We start from the raw sequence: 26,141 nt of genomic DNA, 5'->3' as shown, positions 1-26,141 counted from the left end.
CTTAAGGTATTTTATCTCAGTTGTGCAATGCACCTGAGAGATATGAAGGACTGTGGGCAGTTAACTCCTTTGCTTAAAGCATGTTGTTATAGAGATTCAGATGATAGGTTTGGTTCCTATATTGGACAGTTAGTTTCAATATATTCTATAATAGCAGATTGCGCAGTTAACATGGGCCCATTGTCTTGAAAATGTATGCCAATGGACTGAAGGAGGAGGCAGTATGAGGAAAGTATGGATGACTCAGTGCAAATCAGAGCAGTGGCTTTATCTTCAAATATAAAAGAAAGCGCTTTCCTCCCCATCCCCTCCCCCCCCTCCCCGTCCCCGTCCCCCGCCCCCCACCGTGACATGAATGCTGTGGAAGTTCTCATTTGCTCCAGGCTCATTTCTGTAGACAGACATTATCAAAATTAGACATGCTGATCTTCTCTGCCCCATTAGGGTCATTTTACTGTTAGCTCCCATTACAGGAGAAGTACCTTAGTCTATATTATGAAACCTAATTACTGAATGTACACCTTGGAAAATTCAGAGGAACAGATTCCTCTCAGTGGGATAGAAATCTTGAAAGAGATAATACTATAAAGTAGCTAGAAATTGTTTAGAATTACTAAGGCTGCTGGTTTAATATGTCCAGCTCTGGGTCATGGACCACTTCATTCTCAGCCTAGATTTGCAGATTGCTGTAATGACTTCCATATTCCCAAAGATATTTTTAGTGCCATAATTGATGAGGCCCCAGATTTTTCAGGGTTTTTTTTTCATATGCTCCCTAGTATTCAGCTTTTCAGCCTGTTCTGAATAGCATATAATCGTCATGTTTAATAGGTTTTCATTACCATTTCTACTTGAGAATAATTTATTATCAACTTGTTAATTATTTATCATTTCCTGTTAATGGGAGGTGAAATTACAGAACTGCTTGAGTTCTAAAATTGTATATGTAAAAATCAAAAGTGATCTCCTAGCTCTTTGGGGCATGATTGAATTAATATATGAACAACTTGGTGATGGATTGTCTGCAAACAAAGCGTAGAGTTGTGAAGTCTGGTTGATTTATTTTAATTTGTTGCTCTGATCCTGTAGCATCCACACAACTAACTGCTTTTTAAAATATGAGTTACAGCCATACCTTTTTGAAAGAAATTTATAATTGGGCAAGTAAATAATTCTTTTCTTTCCCTGTTCTTTTCCACGTTGAATCTTTCATTGATTGTCCTGTATTTCACTGAATTTGAGTAGCAAAATCGGCCTGATCCCCATTTCACGGTGTTCCCAAGGCTGTTTTCCTTTCTGCCTTTCAGTTAGAAATAGGTAGCTGTGAGTGGAGATGGGAGCAGAACACTTAACATTCCCAGTACTTTCTCTTGCTCATTCACTGAATCTTTCAAATTGTTAGGGTTCCCTATGGAGAAAATGAAGGCTAAAGCATATTCAGTTCAGTTCAACACCATTTATTAAATACATGCTGCATGTGGGATATCTTTAGCCTGGGGAAGAAATGACTCAGAGAGACTTGATAGCTGACTTCAAGTACACACCATTCTTGCCTTAAATAAGTGGACTGCTCCATAGACCTCTACATAAAGCAATTTTTACATAATGCAATTTAACCCACAGGTGTGGAAGGGAAGGTGACAGGAAGGGGGCCATTGCCCTGGAGGGAGGGGGCCCACACAAGGTCAAGGTCACATGGAGGCCAGAGACAGAGAAGCGAGAGCAAGAGGAGGAACATGTGGGGATCAGAGCCAGCCATGTGGGGACTTGACCAAACCACGAGCAAGAACAGGAAGGGGGCTACATGTAGGGGCCTGACATGGGGGACAGACAGACACGCAGTACCAGAGCACACATGGATAGAACACAGATCAGCAGGGTAGACACACAGGGAGTGGCTGTGCTGGTGCTTCCATTCTTCTGCTTTCACTTGGAGTTTTTTGGGGTTTTTTTTGGGGGGGGGGCTGTTGGGGAAGGAGGCCATAGAGCACTGAGCCGAAGGGCATGAGCAGAAACAGAGAGCACAGTACTGTATAGTAAAGTTAACATAAGTGGTTTTGTGGAATGTGGATTTCTTTCAGAATTCTTTATGTAAAGTTGAATTTGCATAATGTAAATTTACATACAGCAAGAACTGTCTGTATCTGAAAGCCTATCATGTACAATGTACAAGTCAATCTGTGTGGACCCACAGGCAGAGCAGAGGTAGGAGCAATGGGTAGGAGCAGTGGCTGATTTCGGCTTGACGTAAGGAAGAGCATCCTGCCAATTAGAGTTGGCCGACAATGGAATGGGGTGTCCCCTCAATGGAGGTTCTACTGAGGCTGGTCAGGTCTATGTTGGGATGGATGGCTTCTGAGTTCCCTTCAGCTCAGAAATTCTGTGATTTGCAGCATTCTGCTATGTATGAAGGGAGTTCCAAAGATGAACAAGATTCAATCCTTGCCCTTATGGAGCTTACAGGTTAGGAAGAGGATACAGTACATATGCAAATAGCTATGCTACAAAATAGATCATGGGAAGTTTGTGTTTATGAAAGTTTACAAAGCTCAGAGAAAACATGAGACTCAATGTGGATTCTCTGTCCTCATCTCCTGACCTTCTTTGCAGCCTTTGACACCATTGATCTCTCTCTCCCTCCTCTTGGATACTTTCTTTCTCCTATAGGTTTTCATGATGCTCTTCTTCCCTGGTTTTCCTCCTACCAAACTGACTGTTCCTCAGTCTCCTTTGATGAATCTTCATCTGTCTCAGTCACACTAGCCATAGATGACCTTCTAGGTCCAGTCTTGGACCCTCTTTTCTTCTCCCTCTATACAATCTTTCTTTGTCATCTCATAGGCTCCCATGGGTTCAAATATCATCTCTATGCAGATGATTCCCAGGTCTATATATTCAGTCCTAATCTCTCCCCTCAGCTTCGGTCACATATCACCAGCTTCATGATGGATATTTCAAACTGGATGTCCCATAGACATCTCAAACTCAACATGTCCAAAACAGAACTCATCTATCCTCCAAAACCCTCACCTCTTTCCAGTTTTCCTATTACCGTGGAGGGTACTACTATCCTCTAAGTCACCCAGGCTCTCAACCTCAGTGTCATCATTCACTCTCAACTTGTACTTACGACTCTCCCTCCACATCCAGTCTGTTGTCAAATGTTGTTGTTTCTTCCTTCACAGCATCTCTTGATTACATCTCCTCTGTACCCACATAGCCACCACTGTGCTACTGGTCCTCATGGCTTCTCACCTGGACTCTTGCAATAACCTTCTAATTGGTTTCCTTGATTCAAGTGCTTCTCTCCTTTATAATCTTTCTTCCACTCAGCTGCCAAAGTGATTCTCTTTAAGCATAAATCAGACAGTGTTTACCCTCTCCCACCTCAATAAACTCCAATGGCTCCCTGTTACCTCTAGGATCAGAAATAGCCCTCTGCTTGGTATTTTAATAATAATATTTTAAATAGCCCTTCATAACCTGTTATTTAGCTATCTTTCAAGTCTTCTTCCACTTTATTCTTCTCCATGCACTCTGCCATCCAGTATACCAGCCTACTCATTCCTTAAACACAACACTTTATCCCTCAACTCTTTGTCTTTTCCTTGGCTGGCCCTCATGCCTAGATTGCCCTCCTTCCTCACCTCTACCTCTCTGTTTCCTTGACTCCCTTCAAGTCTTCACTCTTTCTTCAGCTAGTAAGTGTCTGAAGCCCCATTTGAACTCAGGTCTTCCTGACTCCAGGCTCAACCCTCTAGCTGTGGCTAGAGAGCATTAAAACTATCTTATTTTTTTTTCATTTGGTATGTCCTTGGACATCATACTAACTCTTAAGTGAAGTTGTAACTAACTGGACAATCACAGAATCACTGTGGCCCTTTAGTCCAACCCATGTCCCAGAGGAATTTCCAGTATAGCGTACTTGAAAAGTGGTCATCCAGTCTCCCCTTGAGGACCTCCAACAAGGGATAACCCATCACTTCTCAATGAAGACATTTTCACTTTTGGAGAATTCTAATTGTTAGGAAAGTTTTCCCAACATTGAATCTAAACACGCCTCCACTATAATATCCATCCATTGCACCTGGCACAAAATGAGTATTATTTCAATGTTAACTTCTTGTTGTTGTTGTTGGTGGTGGTGGTGGTGGTGATGAGACAGAATGATTACATATATGTATCCCGGAGTCCTCAGGGAGCTGAACCTGTGTAGCAGATAAATTAGTAGAGAAACCTGTTTTTCCTTCCCTGTCACCTTCCACAAGTAACCTGATATGATAGGCCAAGTACTCAAATGTGCACATATGTTTTCTATTTCAGAAATTATTTATTGGACACCTGCCGTATACTTAACACCACTTAGGTACTGTGGGGAACATAAAAGAAGCAAAACCAATGGTTCTTGACCTTTATTTTTTTATGACTACTAACATGTCATCAGTTATGAGTTCAGAGAGTATATCCCCTGGATACTCCATTGTTCCTACTTCCATTTTTATTTCTAAAAAAAAAATTCATAGCACCTGGTCAGTTTGGGGGTTTGGGTCAAACTCTTCTAAGTAACTTCAGTTAAAAATTCTTATGGAGAATATATATATATATATATATATATATATATATATATATATATATATATATATATATATATAACTATTTGTCAAGATTTAAGCAATACAACTAAAAATTGAGTTGAGAAACTGATTTTGTTTTCCAAATTGACTTTCCCACAACCTCATAAATAGAAATTAGGATGAAATATGAGAGGGTGAGGAAACATGAGGACAAAGGTCATCTGTAACCACTGATATTACCAACTGAACATTAATGTATCACATACCAAAAAGGCTGCTGTTTTACCGTGTGTAATAAAATAATTTACATTTCTTAACTTTTATGAAGCAGACCTTTGGTGGATTGTTGATTTCACTTGCTAGTACTATTCCCAAATGGTTGAGTGGGCAAACCCACAGAATAGGCAAATTAAAACATCCATGTTGTATCCGTGATTACCTACTAGTTTTTAAAAGTCTCATGATTACTTAAATTCATGTACTAAACCACCCTCGGGTGATTTAAATCTCAAGGGCAATTCTCTACAATCAGCACAAATTCCTATTTCCTATGCCAGTAGATGAGCTAAAAGATGAAACATTCCCACTAGTGATTAGGGCTTTGGAAAATGTCTCAGTGTCCCTTCCCAGATGCTGTCAACTCCAAAGTCTCCTAATTCTTAAGGAATTTTAATGTTGAAATTTGAGCCAGATGTCGGCCAATTTCATTGGCTCATTGAAATTCTTAATTATCTTGTGGAAATGGATTGGGTTTGTTGTTGTTTTTACTGTAAAACTTAATTTTTATAAGGATGATGGTTGAATTTTCACACTTAAAATTGTGAAATCAGTCTAGTGGCAGATGGCTGACACTGGAGAAGTTTTCTGTATGTATATTCATTTGTATAGCATAAAAGGAAGAGGGAAACACACAAAAGTGTCACCAGTAGATGCCAAGAAAATGTTAGGAGGTTATCCATAGAGCTAAAAGAAACCAAATATTTTCCTTCTAATTAGAAAAGCTTGTATTGTGCTCTAATGACACACTAACCAGCTTTGAGGACAAAGGTACTTTGGCTCTCATATGACTGTCATACTCTTTCTTGAGCTATTGGCCAAATAATATATTTTGTACGTAGAGATAGCTACAAGAGGAAATAACATCTAGACTGTCAGGAAATAACATCTAGACTGCCAACACCTGCCAGACTAAAGTTATTGTAAGTGATATCTTGCATACCAAGCAGGAGAGAGAAAATACTGACTATAAATATATGGGGACAGCATTTTCCCAGGCAGAGCTAGGAACTATATTGGCAAGACTTTCTATAGAAAGCCCAACTTATAGCTGAAAAGTAAAAAAGGCATTTGAATTGTCCGTGTGAAAACTCAGTGATGCCACCCAGTCAATTAGTGAAACTCATCTCTGACTAAATCAAGTGAATGATTTTAGGCTTTTTAAAACCACTGATTCCTCTTAGGCAGGTTTTCCTCTCCTTCACACTCTTATCTTACTAATGGAAAGGACCATAACACTTCCACCCAGGGGTATGCCCGCAATAATCAAGAACCAGTCAGAGACTACCCCAAAACTTCTATTTTAAGTCTGTTCTCATAGGGCCAGTGGGGAGCAAGTCTAGCCTGAGAACAATTTCGAGCCACCCCATTCATTCTGATTTAGGCTGATCAGTACTAGCCCGAGAATAGCCACAGGTGTCAGGTCTTTCCCCATTCCTTCCTTCAGTGATGGGGGGGGGTTTCACTTTTATCTGCAAAAACATAGTGAAGGGGAGAACTGAAACAACAAAATTTCCTGTTGTCTATGTGTTTTACGGCCAAAGTAGTTGAGGTCCTAAATTATCCAGATGGTTGCTCTTAATTTTCTACCTTCATGGTCTGTACGAGGGGTTCACAATACAATTTTTAAATTGAGTCCATGTGACCTGAATTTTCTTTACTTGTTAATTTCCCTTTAAAAGCAGTTCACATCCATTCTACTTATCGTATTCCAAGCATGAAAATGCTTTTTCCCTCCTAGAAGATCCCTTTGTCCTATTTGTTTCCATTATGTCCATACATTCTTCATTGGAATTCTTATTCTCTTCCTTTCACCCAATCATCTGAAGTGAAGGAAAGAGTAAATATCTTCTACTTTTAGGATTCTACAAAATACAATTTCAGCAACATTACAGAACTATTACCTAGTGACCATAATATATTGTTAGTACATGGTGGTCAATATGTGATGTGATTATGACATCAAAGTCCTTTTAGGCCCCAATGGAAATAGATGATTCCATTGGCTATGTGGTATGTGCTAATTACTTTTCAAATGACTTAGTTTCATTGTCTGACAGAAATCTTGAGCTGTCATTGTATGTGTTGCTCTTCCTGCTGCTTAAAAATATGCTTTCCTTATTCACAGACTCCTGGAATCTCAAAATGCTAATGGACTTCAAAGTTTATCTAGTTTACCCCGTGTCTGAGCGTGAATCCCCTTTACAACATCCCTGATAAAAGACCTCCATTGTTCAGCAACTCACTACCTCCCAAAGCAGCCCATTCCACTTTCGGACAGCTCCCCTAAGTAGTTCTTCCTTATAGGCAAGGAGATGAATGAGATGACCTCTAGAGCACCCCTTGCTGTGATGTCACTTTTCTCATCTATTAACTCATGAGAATCTCACAACACCCTCTGAGAACTGGACAGAACAGATGCTTTTCTCCCCTATTATAAAAATGTGGAAACTAAAGGAAACTCAAGGGCTACGTTCACACAATACCGAATTGAGAACAAGTTCATTAAAATCGGTTGCATAAATGGGTTTTCTCTGTCTTTAACATCTGCATTTTTCAGAATCTATTGATGTCACCTCTCAGCCATGGGCTGAGAATCTCAATCTCAGTCTCAAACCTAGTCTACTACTTAAGCCTTTTCACAAATATTTACCAAGCATCAACACTGTGCACTTAAACACATTCCCACTTTGTGCTATAATTTTTAGTTTAATTCTGAGAAAATCAAGAATTGTGTATGCAGAATGGGAATTTCTGTCTGACTTAAATTTTATACCATTTTACACTTGGACATTCTTGGAATGCTTAATGGAATTGTTATGGTAATACTCATTGGAGAGGTATATACCAAACAGCCTTTATTCCAAAGCAATTTCTGCCTTTTCCTACTCCTATAATAAAATCTAGGAAAGTGAGCATAAGGTACTTTATAACATTTTGTGTAAAAACAATTGAGTTTTTTTATTTGAATATATTACTTAATTGATTATTATGATGGAAAAGGGGAATTAGATATTTTAAAAATCCTCATTGACCAAGGAAACAATGGTTATTTTAACATAATCAAGACAAGTTCTTCTAAGACACACTGTTTTCCATAACTGTAGATATGGTTCATAATGATTCCTAAAATTCCATTGCTCTTAATGTACTTATTGGTAATTCAAATAAACGATTGTTGATCCTTAATTAAGACCTTGAAGATGTTACGTTAGTGTCACCCTATGATGTTCTCAGAAAAAAAAAAAAACTAACAGCTTCAATTACAACATTGATAATGTGTTTCATAATTATTCTCTTACTATTATTCCTAATTGTTTAGTGAAATGCAGCAAGGAATATTAAAAGTGATAATTCAGTGTGCTTAGAGGACAAGAGAGATTCTGCCATAATTTTCAGCAAAACTCTGGGTTTTTAGTTGCTAAAACAGCTTATCCATCTGCATTACCAAAGACTAGCATTGATATTATCACTCTCATAAAAGAAAAATTGGAATTTAATAAACAATCTTCCTGTTGATGCTGAACAAACTAAAATGCTATTCTTCTTTTATATCCCTTGCAATTAGTAAGAGACTTCACTGTAGCTTAAATAAATTAAACCCAAAATCTTTTTGTAAAGAGTTACTCCTGAACTTTTTCCTCAGGTCGGGTGGCAATTAAAGAACCTAGTGAGCATAATGAAAGAAGACCCACGTGGAGCCCGCGTGACCCTAAAGAAGCATCCTCAGAACATTACTGGTAATTCTTCTTCAATTGTGAAGAATGTGAGGTGGGAACCTCATCCACTTGAGGTAAGAACTTTATTAAGCTCCAATCTCTTCTCCATAAGCTCGCCACTGTTGGATGAGCATGAAGACATGCTCATTTTCGTTTAGTTGAGGTCAAGTTAGCATACCGGCAATATTATAAATAAGAATAATCACTGATATTTACATAGCACTTTAAGGTTTGCAAAACTTTTGATATACATTCTCTCATTTGGTCATTATACTTTGTGTGGTAGGTGCTATTATTATCCCCATTTTACAGATAAGAAATGAGGTTTAGAGGGGTTAGGTGATTTGTTCAGGCTCATATACCTAGAAAATATCTGGAGTATTGCAACACAAGTAATTGGAAGGCAAGGGCAGCTAGGTGGCACAATGAATAGAGTGCTGAGCTTGGAGCCAGGAAGACTCATCTTCCTGAATTCAAATCTGGCCTCAGACATTTCCTAGCTGTGTGACCCTGGGCAAGTCACTTGACCCTGCTTCCCTCAGTTTTCTCATCTCTAAACAGAACTGGAGGAGGAAAGGGCAAACCACTCCAGTGTCTTTGCCAAGAAAACCCTAAATGAGGTCACAAAGAGTTAGACATGACTGAAATGACTGAACAAAAACAACACTGGCAAAGCTTCAACAACAACAATGATAATAATTGCTATTATTGTTATTGTTATTATTATAGGAGGCCACATAGTATATAGTCAGAGGATCAAGAAGCAGTTTCAGCATCAGAATAACTTGGGTTTTCTTTGCTCTTCTGACACATCCCAGTTGTGACCCTGAACAAGCTGTTTGACCTCTCAGGGTTTAGGCCCTAAGACTGGCAGTCACAGAATACTTGTTTATCTCCATTGGTAGAGAGAATTTCCTCATTGTGGAGCTCCCTGTACTGATCCAATCACAGGTTCAGACTAACAATAATAATAATGATGAAAATGAAGAATTAAGGACCATGTTTTAGTGACCTTTTAAGAGAGGCAGCATGGGATAGTAGAGAGGGGGCTGATGTTAGGGTTAGGCAAGCCCTGAGTTTAACTTTGGCCTGCGAAACTTAACTAGTTGTGAGCGTTTGGGTATGTCTCAGAGCCTTCATATCCTCATCTCTAAATGACCCCTTCAGTACCACACTCATCTCACGAGGTTATTGTGAATAAAGTGGTGAAATAATGTAGTAGAGGACTTTCCTTTGCTATTACTCTGACCTTTCTAGCCCTTCAGAGCTTTGGGTACAAGGTAGGTATCCCCTAAATATAGACCTACCGTGCTTGATTGGGTGAGACTCTAAAAAGGTATATCCTGTGAAAGTGATGTAACACGTCCAAGAAACAGCCACCAGAGCCTCTGGTTTCCTGCTTTTCCAGGGTGTGGATTAAGTGGCCCGAATATACCATATGTGCAGGAATAATGGTGGTCTTCTGTCATGTTCACTGTTAGAATTTCAAAAAGCTTTTTCATCTCTGTATAGGAGTGATTGTATCAGTGTTGGCCTACTGGTATGACACCTTTAATTCTTAATTCTCTGAAAGTAGATCTAAGATAATTTTATCCCAATAATACTAACAAGGACTTTAAAAAAAATCTTGGCCATAGGTAAAGTTAGATTTAGCTCCTTTTCTTCTGGATGATTTTTGAAGAGCCCTATTCTTGATGGGAACTGTCTTTCATAGCAATGGGCTAAAAAAAATCCGGCATGACTCACTCATAGACCTTGAATCGAAGGACATATACACAAAGCAGGACATTCAAATCTTGTCCTTATTTTTTAATGGAAGAAACTATTCTTGAGATGAACATAATTCTACTAAGCATGAGCAGACTTTAAATCTTAGTGGGGCTTCTGTTATAGGGATTATGTGTTTGTGACTGAATCATTTAATTATATTTCTTGTGGTCTTCAGTCCATATAAGCTGACATTAGAGGCATATGTCCTTAGCAATTAATTTAATATATAAACTTATCTGCAAAAACTGTTGAACTGGAAGCAGTAGTGAAACTAAGGATTTAGAAAGAGCTAAATGGCCAGTCAGAAAGTCAGAATACTGATTTTGCATGGACTCTGACCAGATCATATCACTAATTGAAATATTTCCTGGGTGCAAGGGCATTTTGTAATGAAAGTCAAATACTGCAAGTAGATTTCCCCTCATAAAAGTTAATGAGATGCATAATCCTCTATCACAAATGGACAAAGTTCTGTCACAATATATATGGAAAAGAAGGACCCAGAAAATTTTGCATATTTCACCACACTGATCTGAATAGTTGTATGTTGTTATTCAAAGCTGAAATATATTTATAGATGCCAAGCACAATTTTGTCCAATATTCTGCATAGATGTTATAGTAATTTCATTACCAACAAAAAGCCTGTTTTCATTTAGTTGGTGGTGGAGTTGAATTGACCATTACTCACATTTTTTCCCATTCAGAAACCTGTCAGAACGACATGACCCCTGCCTAGGTGATTGAACTGAAAACTAGATAGTTTCATGTAGTTACTCACATGAGCAAGATTGTTCCTTCCCTTCATTTCTGGGAGTAACGTAACCCTTCAGAGCCCCATCCCGGTGTCCTAAGGAAGACATTTTTAAACATTAAACATCTTGACTCTTTATGTTTCTTTTGAAACATAATGCTCTATAATGCCCTAATTTTTTGGTCTGACATTCTTCAAGAAAGAGCCATATTCTTTCTTTGTTTTTCTTCTTTTCTTATGACTGATTGATTTTTCACAGCTTAGTGAAAGGACAGGTTAGCATGGTAAATAAAAACATTGGATTTGGAGCCAAGAAATCCTAGGTTAAAATCTCACCTCAGATACTTACTAGCTATCTGTGTGACCCTGAGCAGGTCACTTGGCTAACCTCTTTCAACTTCAGTTTCTTCATCTATAAAAATGGGCGTAATAATGGCAACTACCTTATAGATGAGGATAAAATGAAACAATGCATATAAAACAATTTTCAAACCTTAAAGCACTATATAAATGTTGGCTATTATCATTTGTTCTGAGAGTTTTCCCATTGTATACAAAGGAGGACTAATTGACTCTGGGATTCCCATTTGAAGTATGTCCTTGGTGGGTTTGAAAGAAACAAAGGAGCATCATAGGATCCCAGAGTAGACCAGGATCTAAGGGCTCATTTGATCCATCACCTTGCTAGCCTCATGAATCTCTTTTACAACATCTTTGACAATAGGCAAGCAGCCTGTGCTTGAAAATCACTGCAGCCACTGGATGCAACTCCTTCAACTTTTGAAGAGTTCTCATTGTTGGGAATTTCTTTCTTATATTGAACTCAAATCTAGCCCTCTATAATTTTCATTTGTTGATCCTAATTCTTCTCTTTGAGAACAAGTAGAGTAATTTTAATCCCTCCTATCCATAGCAGCCTTGGAAACATAGAGATACATAGAACATGGACTGCATTCAGGCATAATCTGGTGGAGCATTCCCAATGATCACTGAGGAGAAGGGGAAGATCCAGTGGGAATGTCCCAGTGTGCTGGTACGCCTGGCCCACACAGTTTGCATGCCTTTGCTTTGAAGTATTTACATAGAGTTCATTTGCTCCGTGAATCTTTTTGTAATAAGATAAGTACCCCCCATTGCCTTAACTCACCCCCATATTTCATGGTTTCAGGTTTGTCTACCAGCTTGGTTGTCTTCATCTGGACATACTACATATTGTCAAATGTCTTTCCTAAAATGTAATGCTCAGAGCTAAAAACAAGATTCCAAATGTCACCTGACCTATAACACAGTTGGTCACATTGCCCCCTTCTTATAAACACCATACTTCTATTCATCATAATATCACAGTTTGATTGAACTTGCATTCCACCAAAATTTCTAGATCTCTTTCACATACACTGTTGCCTAGCCATGTCTCCCTCTCCCATCTTGTACAACTGATTTTTGTTTATTCAAAACAGGAACTTCCCTAGATTAACAGTGTTGGGGGGATCTGAATTCTGTTTCTTGATATATTTGCATACTCTATTTCAAGTCACACACAAATACGATATTGTTTTTGCTGTACCAAACTGTGACCACCACTTTCCCAAACACAAATAATTCCTTTATACATTCTATAATTTCTTAAAGAATAGTAGTGGTCAACTTTGCTGGCTTATCTCTTTTTACTTCCTCACTTACCTTGAGTTTCAAGTCACTCTTAAATATTTTTCCATACTTTCTAGTATGTGTATAATTCTGCATAGAGACAAAAGTAAAGCCAGGAGTACAGTGCATCTCCTTCTTATTCTTGTTCCCAACTAGAGTTTTTTAAAGCTCTGTCTGGTGTCCTTAGCATTTTTATAAGCCCATGTAAGAATTTAAATTTACTGTATTAATAATTCATTAAACCCATTAGAACAGTAAGTAAGACTTATGACATCCATTTGGAATTTGGGCTTCCTACCAGATAAGGCAGTGCATGAGTACTAAGACATCCAACCAATTCTTTCTTTTGAGGGTGCCACCTTTACTTCTTCAAAAATAAGAACACTTCGCTTACTAAGGAATCTTCAATCTCCCCTCCCTGCCTTAGGAACACCATCATGTTATTTACCAGTGGTATAAGGTCTTACTCACTTCCAATATAGTTGTAAGCTTCTTAATAGTTTGTATGTGTTGTTGTTGTTGTTCATTCATCTCAGTCATGTCTTACTCTTTGTGACCCCATTGGGGGTTTTCTTGGCAAAGATACTGGAGTGGTTTGCCATTTCCTTCTCCAGTTCATTTTTCAGATGAGGAAACTGAGGCAAGCGGGGTGAAGTGACTTGCCCAGGGTCACACAGCTAGTAAGTGTCTGAGGCCAGATTTGAACTCGGGTCTTCCTGACTCCAGGCCTGGTTCTCTATCTGCTGCAATTCCACCTACCTGCCCTCCTAGTTCATGTACACATAGCTAAATGATGAATTTTTAAAATTCTGCATCTACTGTTTTCAAATGTTTTAAAAGTATTATGGTAATGTTGTAGTCATAAAAAACTGACACATAACTAACATGAGGCCCAGTCTTCCTGTTGTTCCTATTTGTGGATGACATTGTACTGATTGCATCAAGCCTTGGAACATTTCAGAGCCTCCTCAATGAAATCCATGATCTCTCACAAGTGTTCAGCCTATCAGTCCATACAGGGAAACCTAAGTGGATGAAGAGTTCCTATTGGCCAGACTATAGAGCTACTCCATTTGGTACATATATCTTGGACATGAATGATGAGTTGATCCCAGAACCAAACAGGAAGAGGAGAGCAGGCTGGATTATCTTTGAGAAATAGCTAGATTCTTTATAAGTCTCAAAACTCCCTCCATAAAAGAAAGGCCCATCTTTTTAACATCAACCTACTCCCACAGATGTTTTGGCTTTTGCTTATCAAATTAAAGTTGAGATTCACTCAGAGAACAGTGGAGAAGTTCTTGGCAGGCATTAGCACATTACAAATAAGGAACTACGTGGGAAAAATGATGGAAAGGAGATCATCAGAGAAATGTATGACCAGAAAAAAGGATGGGTCAATCATGTAGTGAGAGCAAGGGATAATTGTTAGACAACTGGAATATTCCACTGGTGGCCATTTAAGGTCAAGAGAATAAGAGGAAGGCCTCCATCATATTGAATGTATCTTCTGTGAATGATTTATGGGGATGCATGGACAAGATTCCCACATCATTAGCCCACTTTATTTTCCAGTCCTAAATGTCTACACATACTACATATGTGCTCAGTGTTGTTGTCAACATGAGGAATATAGATTCTGCCAAATAAAAATCTGGCTTGTCATTTGCTCAAGCTGAACCCTAGTGCACCTACTTTTTGTCTCTACCTTTTATATTCTTTATCTTCCTTCAAGGCTCAGTTGAAATGCTATTTCCTCCACAAAGTGTTCCCCAATTCCTCTAGCTATCAGGACTCTCTCCTTCATGAAATACTCCTTGAGCATTCTACATGATTTGTCTTTCATTCCTGCCACTCCCTACCTTGGATTCTACTTACCATATACATGCCATGTCCTGCTCCCTCACCCCCATCCCAGTAGAATTTTATTTGACAGAATCTATATTCTTCATGTTGACAACAACACTGAACACATCTGTAGTGTGTGTAGACATTGAGGACTGGAAAACAAAGTGGGCTAATGATGTGGAAAGAAAAAAGGAGAAACTGAGAGCCTTCATGTCCCACTGGTACTCAGACAAGGGCAAGAGAACCTGAGAAAAGTCACCATCATACTGGGTGTACTCATTGTGGAGGATTTAGGGACAGGCATGAATGGGTTATGAAGGGTACGAAGGACTATCCATACTTATGAAAGCACAGAGCCAAGAAAGCACTGTGAAGTCAAAGTAACATGAAAGTATAACTGTTCTCCAAGTAGATTTTAAGCAAGCACCTAGAGGAGAGAAACAGTGACCTTGTTCCTCTTTGTGTACCCTGTAGCTCTAAGCACAAGGCTCTTGAACGGAATAGATGTTCAATAATTGGATCTTGATTAATTAGTTAGCTGTTGAGCCCTTTCATGGGCCAAACACTTTATCGCAGACTCTGAGGGATGTGAAAGAAATAAAACTCAATACCTTGAGTCTTTTTCTTTTAGGTGGGAAAGTAGAAGATACACGCACATATATAAAAAGCATGAAGCATTTGCAGTATAAGATCAGCGAGTACAAATTAATATACAAATATACCAATGGTGATGGGGAAAGTCAAAAAGTGATTGAAATGGGGTAGTTAATCGAGGACTTCATCCTAAAGAGGTTACTTTTGAGCCATCTAGTAAGGCTACAATTCAAAGAGTTCATGAGGGTCCTTTGAGATTACAGTTGTGTCTGCTACCCATGTGCCTGTTGTCAGCCCTCAGGCTGCTTTCTGCTGGCCCACATTTTCCATGGAGAGCATGCCTACTACTCTCCTCCATTTGTATCTTGGTACAAATAATTCTGTGTCCGTCCTTTCCGGACATGTAGGTTACTGATCCTTTTGAAAGGAAAACTAGGGCAGTAGGAGTGGACCTAAGCAAGTGAATTGACATCTTCCATTTTTATTTCTCCCATTCATAAGGGAAGCGTAGACAGATTGAATAGCTAATCTTACCTTGAAATGTTCATTTAAGGTCAGTGAAAAGCGAGGGGGTATTTGTTGACATTTGCTAAATGTTCATAAATTTTGAATATAAACTTTTTTGTGTGACTTCGTGTTTTTAGGGAGCATCCTGAAGCTGGTTCAGTAATGTTTTTATTCAGCACTGAATAAGGGTGATATACATTGCTAATGTTAATTAGATGTCAATCAAAACATTTATTTAAACTCTTCTGTATTTCCAAATGTGACTGTAGGTCATTATGAATAGGATTGCTTATTTATTTGCTAGTTGTGACTTCCGTATCTAAATGATTCCTACTAATGGTTTGAGGGAAATTATTGTGAAAGCGAAAGTTTGTGAGCAAATTATTTTGTCCACCAGCTGCATTATTATTGTGCCCTTATCTGCAAACACCCTATAAGTTGTATCCTTGGATTTTTCAAATATGTGTTTGTGCTCTTGAATAATGACTACCTACATGTATTGGTTTTCAGAAAAGCCAGGCTTTAAAAGCCAGAACATACCTTTCTAATGCTAGGATTAACAGATATTTGCTTGATTGACTAATCCTGTAAAACTGAGGTTCTGCTATGAAGCTGCCATGTTTCAAGGTCCAAGTTTTGACCCACAGTAGACATGAATCCACGGTCTATCAGGTGTCACACAACTCATTGAAAATCTGTTTGATTGGTGGTAGCAACACTCACTAATGAGGAAGCAGCTCATAGAAACAGAAATAAAAGAAACTCATTTAAATTTAGATGATGCTTGTTATCAAGCAAGATGAATGAGTACTGCTTTGTTCATTTTTTATCTACCATTAAAGAAATAGCCTAAACATTGAAATATTTTATTTACATCGCATGAAATTATACTTTTGGGTTTATGTTAACAAAATCCTTTGTAAATTTTGGGAATCCACTGATAGAAACCAAGTCTTGAGAAGTACTGCCCATTTTTCATGTCTTTTTATTTATGCTACGTTAATAGTGCTAAAGTGTTCATATCTACATATATATGAATCCCCTGAAGCATTATCTTACCTCACAATGACCCCCACATTTAATTGCCTTATAGTCTCCTCTCAATATCCAAGCTAAGTACTGGAAAAATAGTAATCTTGTTGATGAAAATAACAGGTAGTTTTCATATTATTTAAGATTTAAATACTTTTAGTTTTTAGCTTATTAGTATTAGACATGGTAAGTAATTGTGTTCATTTCAGACATTACTCCAGTAATAAAAATGCTACTTGTGAAATGGCCTCAAACAAAGTGCTGTTTGTAACAATAAATAACCTAGGGACTGGATGGAATAGATGATCAAGTGGGTACTAAATTGTCTTAAAAACTATGCATAAAAGGTGTCTGTACTAGGGGCCTGGATCTGGAACTTTTATTTTACTGCAATGCCCTGATTAAATTTTAAATATTGATATCAGATTTGCATTTTTCCAGTCATGGAATCTCGCCAGTCCATGAATCTTAAATATCATGAGGAGCTGTAAGATTTCTTCAAGTAGTTCCTTGAGCACTTTGAAGGTAGATTTCTTCAAGTTTAGTTTATTTAAAGCCATCAAGCTCAAGGGAGTAATTGGTGACTTATTAAGGCTTTGTGTGAACCTCCATCTCTGTACTGTGTTTAAAGTATATAAAGTTGAATTGTGGCAGTAGGCAACCATTTTAGGGGGGAGGCAACTCAGAGCTTTTCTAGAATAATGTATTCTGTTAGACCTGACCTTAAAGCTGAATTTTAGAGCTTGAAGGGGCCTTCGGAGATCAAGGCTGTATGCTGAGGTTTTTTTTTCCTACTCTTAACTTATATTAGTGGACTTCTATTTTCTTTCTGTTCCCTTTTATTTCTCTTGCTTTCTTTTTTTAGGTCATTTTTTAAAAATCCCTCCTTAGTTGCAACTCATTTTATACTTTTCAAACCTATTGTCATGTCTATATACTATTCTTTTTCAATTTTCCTAGAAGATTGTGTTTAACCAAATTGACATCCTATAAATAACATTTTGAATCTTTCCTTGTCTTTAGTGTATCATCTTCTTTTGCCCTTAAACAGGGCATTTTTAGTTAGCCATGTTCTATCTCTAACCCCTTACCCATGCATCTACAGGCCCTTAGTTCTCAGTGTTCTAAATTTGCTTTTTAAAATCTATATTTTAATATTTTAAAAAATTTATGTTTAGACATTTATTGTTCAAAGGTAGATATTAATAATAATTCATAGAGAACTAGATCAGGTAACTTTCATAATTATTGGCTAGAAAGAATTTTAACTGAATGAAGGATAGAGGTAATCACAAAGATAGAATAATTTCAATTATATGAAATTGAAAAGGGTTTCTTTCATGAACAAAGCCAAGGTAGTGAAGATAAGAAGGGAAGGTTGGTTGGGGAAAAAAATCTTTGAATCAGATATCTCTTATAAGGGTCTAATATCCAAGATACATAGGGAATGAACATAAATATATGACTAAGAGCCATTCCTCAATGGGTAAGTGATCAAAAGATTTGAAAAAATAGTTCTCAAAAGAATTGCAAACTCCTAATGACAATATGAAAGATTGCTGACCTACTGTTTTTACTCTTTTTTATTTTTTTTAATGGGGACGGCTCACTAGGTAGGGCATGAGGGATATCTGCATTTGGAAATGAAGGTAATGATCTAAAAAGAAAAATATGTTAATATTTTTTAAAAAACAGGTTTATGAGAGTACATTGAAAGCTATAAAAGCAGAGAGGAGATGACAAAAATATATTACAACAGTAGGTATACATGCTTCAAAAATCAAGGGAACATATTAAAGGTTAAAAACATGATCTTTATGTTATGTTTCAAGTAAATCTTATCAGAAATATTATATGATGTGTGTAATGAAACAGGTGGGAAAGAACAATTTGAAAATTCATGAATTGTTATTGTTTTCAGTTTCATTATCAAACTGAATTATTTATTTGATTTAAATGAGTGGTTCTGCTTTAATCATTAGGGGCCAAATGTAAATGAAAACTATTTTAATTTAGTCAAGTCTTATATTTTATTACAAGCTCAGTTAACTTTTTCAGATGCCGATACCTCCAAATATATCATAAGGAATTAATGATACTAACAAATGAATAGTCTCAACAATAGATATATAAAACCTGTAATTATTGAATTTTTAAATCGCTCTTCTGTTATAGAAATTGATCATGTTGTTTTTAGCAAGTAATATGTCAACATTATAGTATATTCCCACTTGCAAGCACTATTTTCTTCACATAGTAAGCAACGATTAATTGTTTGTTGTTTGCTAAACAAGTAACAAACGACTGAGTAGTGTGAAGTGCTCCCTATATAGTAATAAATAAAAGTCTTTATTAAGAAAGATAAAGTCTTGTAAGCACATCACGGTGAAATACACTCATCAGTGGTAGAGGCAAGGTGTGGTCATCACCACCAAAGAGGGCAAAAAACCAAAAACAAACAACCAAACCTCCAGTGATGCTTAGCTGCTTATTAGCTAAGTGCTGTGGCCACTACTGCTCACTCATTTTCTCCTCCCCCTCCAAAGTGTCAGTTTCCCCATGGACCACCACTGGATGGATGTGGGAAGAATGTCTGTTGTGAAAGAAAATAATTGGTCTGTCCCTTAACTTAAAATGATAGAGTGATGCCATATAATATTCATTTGCTTTTCATTAACTACCTCATTATCAAAAAATAAATGAAGAAAGAAACTTACTTTAGGAAGCCTGAAGGTTATTTCTCTGATGTTAACAGTGAAAATAATTATAAAATACATTCAGAAGCAATATAATAAAAGTTACCTGAGACATTACAATGAGTCATTATAAGCAAAGCCAATGGGATCATGGGCCATGCTTGAAAAGCTAGTGTTTTGCCTTAGCTTAACCTCCTTTTTCCATAAATCCCTCAGCTTTGCTTCACTTTTTACATTAACAGCAGGAGACCATTATCCTGTACCCATGTTCTACTCTGTTGTCATTATCTCTTAATTAGAAAGCTTGTCAATCATGTCAGTCTATTTACTTTTAAAGGAGGAATTTAATTTTCTAACCACATAATCCTTTCTGCACAAAATAGAGCATCCAAACACACAGCCAGCACCCTCCCCCCACCCCATTCTGGGTCATGGTCCTTCCTAACCACGTCAGCTAGCATTTTGCTCCTGGTGCTTGAGCCAGATAAATGATCATAGCCTCATTTATCGCCTTTTGCGTTGACATGGACAGTATAACTCATAACAGAGTCCATTATCTGCCTGGCCAGGGACTGTTCCATAATGAATGCTTCCTTTAACCAGACAAATCCTTTTCTATGAAATACCATAAAGCATTGGAGGATATTCAGCCAATCCAATTGCCCAATTAGCAGCATTTTCTTAGCCACATCAACCTTCAGAAAGATTCCTTTTATTAAATGGTTGATACCTTTAACACTGTAATTGTCCTGGATTGGGTAATACTCCAAGGCGAAAATGTGACACTGACATTTTAATGAGATTGATGTGTCTCATATTAATAGGTTTATAGATATCTCATGGGGTTTCTGTCTTTATATTAGGAAGATTTTATTTAGCTGTTTTTGTATTAATATAAATCTGCTTAATTTCAGCTTAGATATCATAGTGTACTGAATTTTTATTAGCAAATTTAGATATTTAAAGAGATCTCAAATTTACTTCAATACTTTGATGTATCTGTGATCCCTTCCAGAATATATATCTCAATCGATCCATGCCTCTTCATGTGGGAAATCCTCCAGAGGGGGCCCATTCAGTCTGCTGGGGGTGGGGGAGGTCTTTCTCTAAATCACTTGACATTTCTGGGATAGTAATGGAGCACACAGGCTGTCCATTAGTTTCCCTTTGTTCTAACTATGTAACATTCCCACCTTGGTATGATATAGTAGAGTGCTAGACTTGGAACCTAGAAGACCTGAGTTCAAATCCTGCCTCGGGTGCTTATTAAATGTGTTTCTAGGCAATTCACTTCACTTTTATGTATCCTCATCTCGAAAATGAAGGGGTTGGACTCAGTGGCCTCTCCTGTTCAGCTCTAAATCTATGACCCTAAGATCATTTTTAATATATGTATGCCACTTCTCTTGCACAATGCTTGGTCATATGCCAGAGCTTTGGGTGAACATCAACTTTAATTCTTTAGAGACTTGGATCTCTGATTTGTACCCATAAGGAAAAAACTTGGTAATTGAAAAATAAAATAAAACATTTAACAAAAAAATGTCAATGGAAGAAACAAATGACTGGGCAAAGAAGAAAAGTAATAGGCATTTAAATGAATAGTATACCCCTTTGAATGTTTGTCAAACAATGTGTTGTCATGTCTTTGAATTATCAAAACATCTCACTTTTCCATGAATTACCCAGATAATATTTATACTGTTTCCAAGAAATACACTAAGCATAACCTGATACATCAAGCAAAAGGCTGACTGAAAATGAAGGCAGGTGCAAGCCTATGGATCAGACAGTTAGAAAGCTCATACAGTTAAGAGATTTATTTGTGCACTGTCTACCTGCAGATGCAGGGACCTTGCAATGCCTCAAACACTTGAAGGCTCAAAAGACGTATGGGCCCAGCAACAGGGCTTTCCAAAGGTGAAGTTGAATCTTGACTAAAGAGAGACCTTGAGGCCAATAAATAACCAGAGAAGATGCATTTTCAAATTCATTTATTAGAGTTTCATAATATAAGTGTTTATTAGCTATAAGACCAGTGACTCCCTGAGAATAGATTTCTGGAGAACTACCAGTCTGTAAAAGTCTCACCTATGGAGTGGGGGCCCTGGTGGTAGTTTGGAAATTCACACATATTTATGAAAGACAACCATATTACCTTCCTTAAAAGAAAATAACGAAATAAGCTAAGATGCATTCAAAAGTACAAACAAGTATTTTTGCAAACATGACCTTAATTAACCAATGATCTAATAGTTGTTCCCTATTTCAAGAAATTAGCCTAATTTCTGGCTACAAACTAAATAGAACTGATTTCTATTCTAACCTTACTATTGGTTAAAATCCCAAAGTTCTTTTCAGGAATTAATTTCCTGACCTGTCTTCCACATCTGCTATTTATTTTCTGATTGATTGATTTTGCTCCTCTGCTAAGGCTATGCCTTATGGGCATTGAAATAATCATTTATTTCAATGACTATTTTGAACACTTTACTTCCATGATCTTAAAGAATAATCATACTTGTTACATAGTCCTGAAGATGGACAAAAGCATCAGAAATATTTTTGGGGTCTGGTGACAGAATCTCAGAACTAAAAGTGACCTTGGAAATGTCGTGCCTGTCGCCATACCCCACCAGCACAGTTATCTTGCCACTATGATAACTGAGGGTTCTAACAGGGAAGTGCCTTGTCCAAGGTCACACGATTGAGGGTTCGGCAGAAGAAGGACTCAGATCCAGGTCTGTTATCTGTTTCATGGTAGCGGCTGGGTTGTACTCTTTAGCACTTGGGTTACATTGTGCAACCTTAGCTCAGAAACAGAAGAATCAGTCCCACGTTTGCAACGCAAGTGGAGACTTTTAAATGCATTCAGTTAGGGGCAGCTAGGTGGTACACTGGATACAGCACTGGCCGTGGAGTCAGGAGGACCTGAGTGCAATTCTAGCCTCAGACCAAACATTTGACACTTACTAGCTGTGTGACCCTAGGCAAGTCACTTAACCCCAACAGCCTAAAAATAAAAATAATAATAATAATAAGTTAAATGCATTCAGTTCCTCAGCTATATTAACTTTTTACCTGCTTTCAAATTAAGTTTTAAGCCAACTAATTTCCTGGCAGGAATGCTGCCAGAGTTTGCACTGAGTAGTGTCAGGGATTGTGAAGATCAATGGACTGTTTTCATTGTTCTCCTCCCCAAATATCACCTTAGAGAACGTGTTTCTTTCTCTATGTCTATAGACAGAAAAGGTGTTATAACATACCTAATATTATTCTTAAATAAAGCATAATGATGATAAAAGTAGGGTATGCAACATCATCATAATTATGCCTTTTTTGCTATTAGTAAGTTTAAAATGAAAATCCAAATTATGATTATAACTGACTACTTCCATGGTTTTGGACTCAGCCTAAACAATGCTTCTGACAGTTCAGTAATTCAACAAATATCTAATGAATGCCTCCTTTGTGTAAAGTGAATAAAGATTCCATCCCTGCCTTCATGGAATAATAAGCAAGAGCAATGAAAGCTATACTCAAATAACGTAGCTCACCTGAAATACCAGAAGACAGGCCCAAAGTACAAAGGTGGATGGTTCAGAGAGAGAGAGAGCGTGTCCCCTTTGCAGGAGCCAGGAAAAGCTTCACAAGGGAGGTGGCAGTTCACCTAGATCTTACAAGGGGAAGATGAGGGGCCAGGAGGATGCTTACAGTAGAGGGAAGAGCTTGAACAAAGGTGTCAAGATGATAAGTCTTTCATCACGTTTCAGGGAGAGTGGATGGTCCAAGCTGGATGGGGTATGGGTGTTTGTGGGGGGAGCTAGAAAGGGGAAAGGCTGAAAAGGTGGATTGGGCCGGAACATGAAGGAAATTCAGCACCAGAGAAAAGATTTAACCTCAATTCGGTAGAAAAGTAGAAACTACTGTGTATCTTTGAATAGGTGAGCAATATAACCAGAACTCTAGTTTAAGAAGGTTTAAATGGCAACCACACATTGGCTCTATTAAAGAAGAGAGAGATTAGAGGTAAATAGGCTTTTGCAACAGTGTAGCTAAGACAGAAGGAGGACTGAACAGGCTGGGGAGTTGGTAGCAGATGTAGAAGGGAGGAATAGATTCAAGAACAGAAGTAGAATCAGCAGAATTAGGAAGTGATTTCATTAGTGGAGTAAGAAAGAGCAAGAGAAGAATCAAAGAGAACACTAAGGTTCCTAGCCTGGGTGACTGGAAGGATTTGAAGTACCCTTATGAGCTGAAATAGGGAAGTAAGAAGGAGGACCTAGTTTAGGGAAGAGGGATGAAATAGAATGAGGAGTTCACTTTTGGGTGTGTTGAGTTTGAGATATCAGTGAAATACCAAGGTGGCACTGAGTTTAAAGTTACTTAATTGGAGTATTATTGAGACAGTGGCATGTTAAAACTCTCAGAGCACAATACAAAAAGCATTTCTTTTTGCTTTGTGTATCTGAGGGAGCACTCCAGTGAAACTTAAGTATGCGGAAACAAATCTGTATGCCCTCTCTCTATGCTTGCCTGGGAAAGACCCCTCCTAACACTTAAAGAAACCTTGTTTTCTGAGCAATTCTAACATTAGTGATGAAGCATTAGGAAGAATGTCAAGTGAAAACAAAAGCCATACTACAATTACAGGCTTAAAGGAGGAAAGAAAAAGAATGTTGACAAATATTTAGAAATGTGTTTTCAAGTGTAAAATGTGTTATTAAGTACAAAGATTGGAAGAAGCCTGAAATAAAGAGCTGCTCTCATTAAACATAACCACTAATGAATATCACACAAAGCATTTACCTTAATGAATATGTTTTGAAACCAATAAAAACCATTTGATGCATAAAATGAGAGAGAAAGGATAAAAAGCCACTTTAAAATATGAAGACTAGGCAACATAATAAATGCCTTATATAACAATGGAGAAGTCCTGCTATGACTCAGGATTGGAACAGCTATTTACTATGATTATGGCTCACTCCTTTGAGACCTGGAAATTTTCATTTCTATACAAGGGGCTTAGTCATAGCCATTATAGCAGAAAGAGGCAAAAGGATGGTAATTCAAGCTCTTATGTATTTTTCAACCTTTATGAACTTTAGTACACCTCAATATCTTTTTTTTTTTGCTAAGTGATAGACATTGATCTCTGACAGACAGAAACTAAAACTGAGAATGTAATGAAATGCACCAAGCACATGGGGTAATCAAATAAATGAATAAAATATTCATTAAAAACTGAAATTATCATTTGATTAAAAATGTACTAGATTTTGAAAATGCTCCTTGAAAAGCAAATAATTAAGGCATTATGTCCTCCTAGTGCTTTTGAGGGAGTAAAAACCCAAAGGAATGCTAGAAACATGGGCTTTAGAATATCAAATGAAGTGTCAGGATGCTTCCTCACAGTGGCAAGAGAGACATTTCATTATCCATAATATATATCTGAGAGAAGGAAGACTGTGCTGATGGCAATTTATTTTCTAGAAGTCATTATTACTTTCAAAGGTCAACTCTTCAGATGTTGATCTAGGCCAAGGATTCTTCACCTTGTTTGGGTCCTAGACCCCTTGGCTACTCAGTCTGGTGAAGGCTATGGAAATACATAAAACAAAATTCAGAAAATGACAAAGCAAAACAATTATATTAAAACAGAATTGTTTGAAATATTTTCAAAACCAAGTTTGTGGGCCCTAGATCTACATGACTCCCTCAGGAAGCAGCGGCTCAAACCTTCCTTGGCCTATTACAGCACGGGCCGCCACACAGCTTCTCTGTCCTCTAAAGCCTGGCAAGCTGACCACATCTCTTTTACTGTTTTAATTAAGGGATTTGGTCATCACTGACAGAATTATTCAGGGTTCTATAACTTGGCATGAGTTAATGAGGTCATTTATTAGGCTAGTAATTAATAAGAGGGGATAGCCTTCCTACCTTCACTTAATCATGAGTGAAAACTTTCATTTGAAATGTTGAGCCTACTGAAATTCCAGTGATGGTACCACAAATCTTTCCCAAAGTAGGTTTTCTGGGTTTGTGGAGTTTGCAATAACCTCAGGTTCTAACACTGGGGAATCTGAGGACAGAGGTGTCAAGCACTCCAGCCACATTGCAGTATACAACACTTTGAGTGGGACCTGATCCAGATTAAAATGTAAAATTGGGAAATATTTAACAAAATAAATAAAAATACAATAGTACATATGTAATAATAATAATAATAATAACAATAACATGTGTTTTCTAAGTCAATATGCAATCTGCAAAGATCCTTTTGTATGATTTTAGTGGCCTCTACTCCTGAGTTTGACAGCACTGTCATCAGAAATGGAGTAGTAGAATAGCTCAAAATGGGCTTCGTTAAGGGGGGCAGGGCCTCAAGCCTTTTTTCTGAAGGAAGTCTGTAGTTCTGCTCCCCAATCAGCTCTCTGGAAGTTCACTCCCTGATGACTTTAGTGACAAGAATATTCGAGGTCTGCCCTGTGTCCCTATTTTCAATGAAGACAGATACAGTGAGATACTACATGTAAAGTTCTTTTTAAAATTTAAAGCACTATAGAAATGTCAGAATTTTACAGATCCTCCCCAAGCCCCCCACCTTTTTCCATTTAGAGAGGGGAAACCCCTAAGAACTTCAACTGATTTCTTTTTTATCTGAAAATGTCTCCATGAGTAGAAACTTAGGTTATTTTCTGTATGTTCAAAGATGGTCA

The 26,141-nt window shown here is 37.6% G+C and overlaps 1 protein-coding gene across 1 annotated transcript in view; it reads left to right on the top strand.

The window, feature by feature from the left end:
- LOC110193009 (connector enhancer of kinase suppressor of ras 2-like) overlaps positions 1-26,141 on the top strand; it is a 556,515-nt gene that overhangs the window by 345,114 nt on the left and 185,260 nt on the right. Inside the window, exon 9 of the mRNA XM_078147936.1 lies at positions 8,497-8,643. Within this exon, the coding sequence (XP_078004062.1) occupies positions 8,497-8,643 (147 nt within the window). The remainder of the gene's footprint in view (positions 1-8,496; positions 8,644-26,141) is intronic.

Source organism: Phascolarctos cinereus, unplaced genomic scaffold, assembly GCF_003287225.1.
Source record: "Phascolarctos cinereus isolate Bilbo 61053 unplaced genomic scaffold, phaCin_HiC Scaffold_8;HRSCAF=390, whole genome shotgun sequence".
In the NCBI taxonomy this organism is placed as follows: Eukaryota; Metazoa; Chordata; class Mammalia; order Diprotodontia; family Phascolarctidae; genus Phascolarctos; species Phascolarctos cinereus.
Note: the sequence above shows the minus strand (reverse complement) of the source record. Positions and strands in the feature narration are given on the sequence as shown.